General features: G+C 50.2%; 1 protein-coding gene across 1 annotated transcript; it reads left to right on the top strand.

Moving 5' to 3' along the window:
* The first annotated feature begins 4,920 nt into the window (after positions 1 to 4,920).
* Positions 4,921 to 8,493, top strand: znf438 (zinc finger protein 438). The gene is given in 3 exon segments (XM_029842773.1): positions 4,921 to 6,206; positions 6,209 to 7,151; positions 7,222 to 8,493. Coding segments are annotated over 3 exon segments (2,313 nt in total). The 5' UTR covers positions 4,921 to 5,428; the 3' UTR covers positions 7,814 to 8,493.
* The last annotated feature ends 1,271 nt before the right edge of the window (positions 8,494 to 9,764 follow it).

Below are 9,764 nucleotides of genomic sequence, written 5' to 3'. Positions count from 1 at the left end.
ACACACCAACTCCACCTTCTATCCTTGAGCCCCAGATGAGTGTTGCTCTCATTTACAAATGAGATAACAAACCTCATCCTGTGGCACTTTTCTGAACAGGCTCCACATGAGGTCCAAAACTCTCCAGTATAAAACAGGAGTCACTGTATCTTTTTGGGTTTGTCTTGGTTATCAGAGCTGGTTGAGTTGGTCCTGTCCCCTGGAGAGATGCTGCAGTTCCCTCGCTAGCTGCTGGATCAAGCTCAGCACTGCTTTACTGACCCACAACAGCCAGGTTCTTCTGGTTGGTTTTGCCAACCCGTCTGTCTCCCATCCACTGGCCCTACGTGTGACCCAGGTCCGGGTTTGGAGGCCTGCGCGACATCCTATCACTGCGTTTCATCCCATTCCCGGTGAACGGCTCGTTCATCCCGACAGCGGCCCCTTGCTCACCTCTGACCTGCTTCCAACATGAACAGTGAAGATCACCTCTGACCTTCTGCTTCTACCTGAGTCTGCTGAGCCTTCTCTCCCACTCAGACCTCTACAGTCTCTCCACAAATCAGATCTGTGCATCCCCCTGTCCCCGACCTTTGACCCCACTCAGATTAAGGTCCTGAGCATGTGAAACCAACAGGAGGCTGAGTAACATTTGGGCTCGTCTGCCCTTTAAATGCACCGGGCTGCAGCTAATGTTTCATATCGTATATCAGCCACCTTTGATTTAGAAAAAGGCCTTTATTTATAAATGACCTCAAAACGTTTCAGTGAGACTCACTTGTTCTGCAGCCGCAGTAGCAGAAGAAGCTAAGAAGCTAAGCTAAGAAGCTAAGCCCCTAACTTGGGCCTCACCTGGTGACTCTTCACTGCCGTCGATCTGAGCGCACGAGACAGGTTGCACACACACATGGTGACACACACATGGTGACACACACAGAGTAACACACACATGGTTACACACACATGGTTACACACACACAGTAACACACACATGGTTACACACACATGGTTACACACACATGGTGACACACACATGGTGACACACACACGGTTACGCACATGGTTACACACACACGGTAACACACACACGGTTACACACACATGGTGACACACACATGGTGACACACACGGTTACACACACCTGGTGACACACCTGGTTACACACACATGGTTACACACCTGGTGACGCACACCTGGTTACACACACACGGTTTACACACACACCTGGTGACACACACACGGTTTACACACATGGTGACGCACACCTGGTGACGCACACCTGGTTACACACACACGGTTACACACCTGGTGACGCACACCTGGTGACACACACCTGGTGACACACACCTGGTGACACACACCTGGTGACGCACACCTGGTTACACACCTGGTGACACACACCTGGTGACACACACCTGGTGAGCCACACCTGGTTACACACCTGGTGACACACACCTGGTGACGCACACCTGGGACACACACCTGGTGGACACACACCTGGTGACACACACCTGGTGACGCCACACCTGGTTACACACACGGTGACACACACACCTGGTGACGCACACCTGGTTACACACACGGTGACACACACACCTGGTGACACAACACTGGTTACACACACACCTGGTGACACACACCTGGTGACGACACGGTGACACACACACCTGGTGACACACACCTGGTGACACACACCTGGTGACACACACCTGGTGACACACCAGAGCTGAGCGAGTATAAAGTCACACAGAGCTCATGAGCTCATGCTGAGCTGCTGGAGGCTGAAGTTAGATGCTTTTTATTTCTTTAGTTAAACCCTTTGCATAAAGAACCATTTCGTTGTATTTGTTTCGATTTATTCTTTCCATTTTGACACCTTTAGTGTCTTTTCATTAAATTCAGAGTGACACGCTTCAACTACGGTTGAGGGTGAAGATAAAATCCTCCCAAATTATCCATCAAATTGTCCAAATCTCTTTTCTCGTGATACCAAGATTCCCGAAGTCTGCTCATCCCGACAGCAGAATTCCTCTTAACCTTTTCAAATGTGTGCTGCTCTCTGCTTTAAGGGATCTTCTGGACCGGCAGTCCTGCAGCCCCAGTATGAGGAGCCCTCCCTACTGTGGTCCTGGATGCCCGGGCTCCAGCGGTGGCCAGGTCAGCAACAGTCCTCTGGTCTCTTCCTGCTCACCTCTCTGACCCGTTTCCTCTCCACAGTTATCAAAAGTTCTTTTTTCCATAATTGGGTGAAAGTTTTTCTGACCCGTTCAAGCGTCCCGGCCCAGTGTGTCACACCTGTGCGGACCGAGTTAGTTCACAAGGTCGGACCATGAGGTGGAATGGGTGAAGATAAAATGCTAATTTGTTTTGTGATGATGATGATGATGATGACGATGATGATGGTGATGGTGATGATGATGATGGTGGTGATGATGATGATGATTGTGGTGATGATGATGATGATGATGGTGATGATGATGGTGATGATGAAGATGGTGCTGATGATGATGATGGTGATGATGATGAGGGTGATGATGGTGGTGGTGATGATGATGATGGTGAGGGGGATGATGATGGTGATGATGATGATGGTGATGATGATGAGGGTGAGGGGGGTGATGATGATGATGATGGTGATGATGATGATGGTGATGATGAAGATGGTGCTGATGATGATGATGATGATGATGAGGGTGATGAGGGTGGTGGTGATGATGGTGATGATGGTGAGGGGGGTGATGATGATGATGATGGTGGTGGTGGTGATGATGGTGATGATGATGATGATGAGGGTGATGATGGTGGTGATGGTGGTGATGATGGTGATGATGACGATGATGGTGATGATGATGGTGGTGGTGATGATGATGACGATGATGGTGATGATGACGATGATGGTGATGGTGGTGATGGTGATGATGGTGATGATGATGATGGTGGTGATGGTGATGATGGTGGTGATGATGATGGTGATGGTGATGATGGTGGTGATGATGATGGTGATGATGATGGTGGTGATGATGATGATGGTGATGATGATGGTGGTGATGATGATGATGGTGATGATGATGATGGTGATGATGATGATGGTGATGATGATGATGGTGGTGGTGATGATGATGGTGGTGATGGTGATGATGGTGATGGTGATGATGGTGGTGATGATGATGGGATGGTGGTGATGGTGATGATGATGGTGATGATGATGGTGATGATGACGATGATGATGATGGTGATGATGAACGTGCAGCTGAAGACTCCTCCTCTTCATGTTCGACAACATTATTGTTGCCAGGGCAACGCCGTGCGTCTACCTAACCCTTTAATATTTGGGGCTTCATTGTTTCGGTCCAATCTCCTTCGAGCAGTACCAGGGTCAGACTTTAATGGATCCACTAGATCACTTTTCATGGGTTTTCATACTCAGTGATGTTTCGGACCTTTCGGCACCACATTTAACCCAAATTTGAATGGTTTGTTTTTGTTTTTAACCACTTTTCAGATACTGCACAAAATAATTCATTTTTCTCCAGCGTGAAACATGAAATGAAACATTTTTAGCTTCCGATGTGTTTAAAGTAGTAAACAGTTTTCCCATCGTTTCATAGTTCCCCTGTAAAAGGGAATCAAACCGGACAATTCCCTGAATGACCTGCATCCTTTTCCCAAAACTCCGTTTCCTATCTAAGCGGATCCATCTTTTGATGTTCTTTGATGTTCTTTGATGTTCTTTGATGTTCTTTGATGTTGCTCTTCACCTCTTTGACACGTCCAGCTGGAAACACGAACGTGGCCAAGTGTGACTCTGCTCCAGTAGAACTGTTACGGACCTGTTACGGACCAGTCCTCTGCTTTCATTCCAGTGAGCAGAGTCCCAGTGGGACTGGAACCAGCCCTCCACACGGAGCAGGACCATGTCCAGTTTTATGGAGCCATAATGTGGTGAGGTACTGTATAAATAATCTCTCTGCTCTCAAACACTTCCAGCTGCCCTCAGCTGCTTTGCTTTCTTCTTTCTTTGTGAACGTAGAAACCAGACTGCTTTGAAAATGAATACTGCAGCCTTTCATAAAGAGTGTAGCACTATTTGCCTTTAGTGACACGACTGTTGCACTTTATGCTGATCAGTGCTGCAGACGGCTGGATCCTGCCGGTCTGCAACTGCCGATGGGGGGGGGGGGGGAAGCCATGATTTGAAATTCAAATCTCCATCTGTTTACAATTAGGCCCTTTAAAGCATTCCATTGTAATCTGCTCTCCTTTGATATCCTCCAAGAGTATTAATAGAAATCAAGGGAATTTAGCCGTTGTTTCTAAAGCCATATCTGTGATATCGTTTGATTGATGGATGGGAGCTGGAGACTTGTTTCAAACCTCGTTCTCGGGTTCCTCAGGTTCCTCGGGTTCCTCAGGTTCCTCAGGTTCCTTGGGTTCCTCCGGTTCCTCCGGTTCCTCAGGTTCAGGTGTTGGCACAGTCAGGATGAGTGTTCCCAGAGGGAAGCAGCCCGATCTGCTCCGGTGACCAAACATTCTGTTGAACAAGGCTTGATTAGCGGAACCAGCTTTTTTTCCATGGGCATCGTTGTCGCCTTGGGCCGGGTCGGAGTGTTGGTCAGGAGGGGAGGCGGGGATTCCCGCTTTATCTGGGAAAGAGCTTGCCGTTGGGCAGCCTTCACGCTTCACCGCCATCCTTTCAGGGCTGCGCGCGTATGTGCACGTGTGTGTGCACGTGTGTGTGTGTGTGAGGAACAACTCGCAGAGGTCCAGTATGACCCATGGCTGCAGTGTGAGCAGGGACGTGGAGACCAGGGTTAGGGTCCCAGGTAGTTCTGACAGGGTTAGGGTCCCAGGAGTTCTGACAGGGTTAGGGTCCCAGGAGTTCTGACAGGGTTAGGGTCCCAGGTAGTTCTGACAGGGTTAGGGTCCCAGGAGTTCTGACAGGGTTAGGGTCCCAGGTAGTCCTGACAGGGTTAGGGTCCCAGGTAGTTCTGACAGGGTTAGGGTCCCAGGAGTTCTGACAGGGTTAGGGTCCCAGGAGTTCTGACAGGGTTAGGGTCCCAGTAGTTCTGACAGAGTTAGGGTCCCAGGTAGTTCTGACAGGTTTAGGGTCCCAGGTAGTCCTGACAGGGTGAGGGGCCCAGGTTGTCCTGACAGGGTTCGGGTCCCAGGTAGTCCTGACAGGGTTAGGGTCCCAGGTAGTCCTGACAGGATTAGGGTCCCAGGTAGTTCTGACAGGGTTAGGGTCCCAGGTAGTCCTGACAGGGTTAGGGTCCCAGGTAGTCCTGACAGGGTTCGGGTCCCAGGTAGTCCTGACAGGGTTAGGGTCCCAGGTAGTTCTGACAGGGTTAGGGGTTCGGGTTGTCTCAGTGCCTCGTGGGCCGTGTTGCTTCCAGGTGTCTCAAGTCTCTTCTGTGTTTGCAGTGTGTAACCAGTGACTCCAGCCCTTCAGATGAAGAGCCTTCAGTTCAGGAGCATCGCTCCCAAGGCTCCAGCCATGGTGCCCTCCCCCTGCCCTGGTGTCCTGTCCTGCCCGACTCCCTCTTCCATCCCTGAGGCCACTGTGACTGGTTCCAAGTCAATTATTGTACCCACGCAAAACTATGCACTGATGCAAATAGCTGGTCAGGATGGAACCTTCTCTCTGGTGGCGCTGCCTCCGTCGGTCTCCTCTCCAACACAGCAGCAACCACCAACTCAGCCACTTCAAAAGAACCTGAAGTTGCCAATTCCCAGATACCAGCCAATGAGGAAGAAAGGGACATCCGATAAAGTTAAATGTCCCACACTATCTGCTAAAGTAACAGTGGCCTTAAAGGTTGCTGAAGCGGCCCAAAGTGCATCATCGGTGCTGAAGAATAAAACGGAGTCCCAGCTCACCAAGATAACTCAAGTTTTGAAAGAAGAGGCTTCAGAGAAGGTCATTCTGATTGACCCAGTGTCTTCTGATGTTTCTGTCATGTCTCAGCTCCCAGAGAACACGGTCCTTTACCCAGGCAGTCATTTAGAGCCACCACCAGATGTCTCTGAACAACCTGCTGCTGCTGGCCTCCTTCCACACCTCCAGTTCCCCACAGCCGCCATCAAAGGTTCCCCGGGAAAATATCGGGACGAGAGTAAGACTGCCGTCAGGCTGTGCCAGTCCAAGCCCGCCTCGGCACCCCCTCCAAGCAGTTTTACTGTTCTGTCCCCCGCCATCTTTGGCAAAGCCATCCAGATCATCCCGTCTCCCTCAACGGTAAACTGCCCATCCTTCCATACTCAAAGATGAAGAGCGCTCTGGTTCCAGCTGCTACAATGGCCAGTTCTTCTCAAGAGAAGAAGCTTTTGTCCCACCAGGCAGGACACAACAGCCCCACAAAGCATTCATCCATGTCCCTGGAGACAGCTGACTCTGTGGACCCCACCCAGATGCCAAAGTCCACTCCAGAGCCCCGGGCCAAGACCACACCTGTGCCTGTGCAGGGAACCCTCCAGAAAGCACCTAGCAAGAAGCGAGGAAGGAAGAGAAAGACTCTAGAAGACATTTTGGCTTTTGAAGCCAGAAAGAAGAGGTCGTTGTCCTTTTTCAGAAGGAGAATTCCAGAGAAACCAGTCGTTTCAAGCTCTAAACAAAAGGAAGTTGATATTTCGAAAAAATATCGTAGCATCCGACCCAAACCCTTGTTGCTAATGGAGACGGTTCCTCAGTTGGTGAGTTTGCCCACGACGACCCCAGATAGCCAAGAGCAGGAGCTCATCCTTGGTCATCCGCTCCCGGCCACAATCACATCCAAGGTTCTGGACTGTCCCCCAGCGGTCCAGGAAAGCCTCCACCCGAGAGGCGGCGCTCATCCCAGAGCGTTCCCTGGCAGTCGTCCGGTCCACCGCTGCCCCTCCTGCAGCCGGTGTTTCCAGTTCAAGCATCATCTGCAGAGCCACGTTAGCAGCCATGCTAACAGTCGGCCCTACGTCTGCCCCGCCTGTCGTAAGGCCTACGCCCACTCGGGCAGCCTGAGCACCCACATGAAGCTTCACCACTCAGAGGTCCGACCACGCCGCTCCTTCTGCTGCGAGTTCTGCCAGAAGGCCTTTGGATATGTTGGAGTTTACTTCAGTCATCTGAGGGAGGTCCACAAGGTGCTGCTGACGGTGGAGCCATCGATCAGCCACCATGAACATGAGCCTGTGGAAGGGTGAGATGTTCGTCACTGTTGCACAGCACCTTCTCGCCAATGTCCCCAATGATGTTTCTTGTTTCCTCAGCAGAGTCGCCAGGGCCGGAGCAGCAGAGGATCAGGACCACGAGGATCCTGCAGAACTGCAGATTAAGTGTGGCCGCTGCCAAACGATCACTCCCACCTTCACTGACATGAAGATGCACCTGCTCTATGTGCACGAGGAGGAGGTCCCAGTGCGGCTCAGCGATGACCAGCAGCTATGGGGGGGTCGCCAGGCGGAGAACGATCTGGTCAAACATGCCGCACATTACTGGAGGCAGCTGAAAGAGAAGCGGAACCCGGTCAAATGTGGCAGCTGTGACGAGGAGTTCTTCTCCATCGCTAAGCTCAAGAGGCACATCAAGTCCTGTCACCAGAGCTGGGATGGGGAGGACAACGGGACCATGTCACCTGATAGCCACGGCAGCCTGGGGATCCTCGCAGCAGGTACGGCCTTTAACTGTGTGCTGTGCAGCAGAGTGTTGGACAGCAAACAGGAAGTACTGGAGCACTGGAGGGGTCACCACCACTGTGAGCAGCCTGAGCTGCTGTGGGACGCCCTGAGCTCATACTCAGGCCAGGACAGGACAGGGGGGGACTTGGACTCTCCAGATCCCAGTCTACATTCTCCAGCCTGACCCCCTAAATGTGGGGAACACTCATCCAATCAGCAGACCTGGAGAGGTTCCACAACCTCCTAAAAGGTTTGGGTTTCATTTCAGAGAAGGTTGGTTCTCTCAGGTCAGCAAATCCTGTTTTGGAGATCTTATTTTCATGTTGTTTTAATTGCACTGTTTTTGGATTTCAGTTTTAATCTCTGGAGATTTGTCAGTGTTGTGGAAAACTAGTGGGTATTGTTAGCACAAACATAAGGTTCTCTGTTTTCTGGGTGAAGAAAGAGGTCAGATCAAAGCAGATGCAAAATCAGAAAAATATCACAGCTAGTTCAGGTGACCATCAACACATGGCCAGGCGAGGTTGTCGTTTCGTGCAGGAATTCTCTTTCTAGATGCTTGATTTGTTACACCTGAGGTTGAGCTCACAGGTGAATCTTCTACGACCTCGTGCTCCAGAGCACCAAGGAGAAGCAGGGAGCACCTGTGTGTACGAGGCTAAAGGTGCACATCAAAGTTCCTTCTCAATACAGGCAGCAGCACTTCTTTCTCTTCACCCATATGAAATCTTGGGTTATGGTTAACCCTACCCCTAAGATGTTAACCCTACCCCTACCCCTAAGAGGTTAACCCTACCCCTACCCCTAAGATGTTAACCCTACCCCTACCCCTAAGAGGTTAACCCTACCCCTAACCCTAAGAGGTTAACCCTACCCCTAACCCTAAGAGGTTAACCCTACCCCTAAGAGGTTAACCCTACCCCTACCCCTAAGACGTTAACCCTACCCCTACCCCTAAGAGGTTAACCCTACCCCTAACCCTAAGAGGTTAACCCTACCCCTACCCCTAAGATGTTAACCCTACCCCTACCCCTAAGAGGTTAACCCTACCCCTACCCCTAAGATGTTAACCCTACCCCTACCCCTAAGAGGTTAACCCTACCCCTACCCCTAAGAGGTTAACCCTACCCTAACCCTAAGAGGTTAACCCTACCCCTAAGAGGTTAACCCTACCCCTACCCCTAAGACGTTAACCCTACCCCTACCCCTAAGAGGTTAACCCTACCCCTACCCCTAAGAGGTTAACCCTACCCCTAAGATGTTAACCCTACCCCTACCCCTAAGAGGTTAACCCTACCCCTACCCCTAAGAGGTTAACCCTACCCCTAACCCTAAGACGTTAACCCTACCCCTACCCCTAAGAGGTTAACCCTACCCCTAACCCTAAGAGGTTAACCCTACCCCTACCCCTAAGAGGTTAACCCTACCCCTAACCCTAAGAGGTTAACCCTACCCCTAACCCTAAGAGGTTAACCCTACCCCTAAGAGGTTAACCCTACCCCTACCCCTAAGACGTTAACCCTACCCCTACCCCTAAGAGGTTAACCCTACCCCTACCCCTAAGAGGTTAACCCTACCCCTAACCCTAAGACGTTAACCCTACCCCTACCCCTAAGAGGTTAACCCTAACCAGCCTAAAGCTAACAGTTTTGTGGCCTTCAAGAAAGATTAAAACTGTGTACATGCATAATATTGTGGCTTATTGTCAATGTTATTGTCAATTTGGTGACTAATGCCTGTTTTTGGTGGAACGCCGAGGTTCCTTTCACACGTGATTGTCAACGCGAGTCAGCACTAAAGTGTTATAACATGGATATAAACTGACTCGGAGGTGCCTGGATCTGCTCCGTGATGGACCTGTGGACGTGTGCGTTGATATATACTGTAGTCAAGTCCAGAAAATATGCTATTTTATACTCCAGATGAATCCAGAGCTCTTTATTATATTTATGCAGCATTTACCATGTTGGCTTCTTCTGGTCTGTAGGACGTTTCATGTCTCCTTTCATGGTTAAATAAATATATATATATGTACATATACATATATATATATATAAATATCTGTCCATGGTTGTCTTTCATCTGAAGAGAGACAAGAAAAAAAACTTTAAGTGAATGTATTTGAATGTGTTAAA

The sequence above is a fragment of the Takifugu rubripes genome, chromosome 10 (genome assembly GCF_901000725.2).
Source record: "Takifugu rubripes chromosome 10, fTakRub1.2, whole genome shotgun sequence".
NCBI lineage: Eukaryota > Metazoa > Chordata > Actinopteri > Tetraodontiformes > Tetraodontidae > Takifugu > Takifugu rubripes.
The sequence above is the reverse complement of the archived record's forward strand: the minus strand, read 5'-3'. Positions and strand labels throughout refer to the sequence as shown.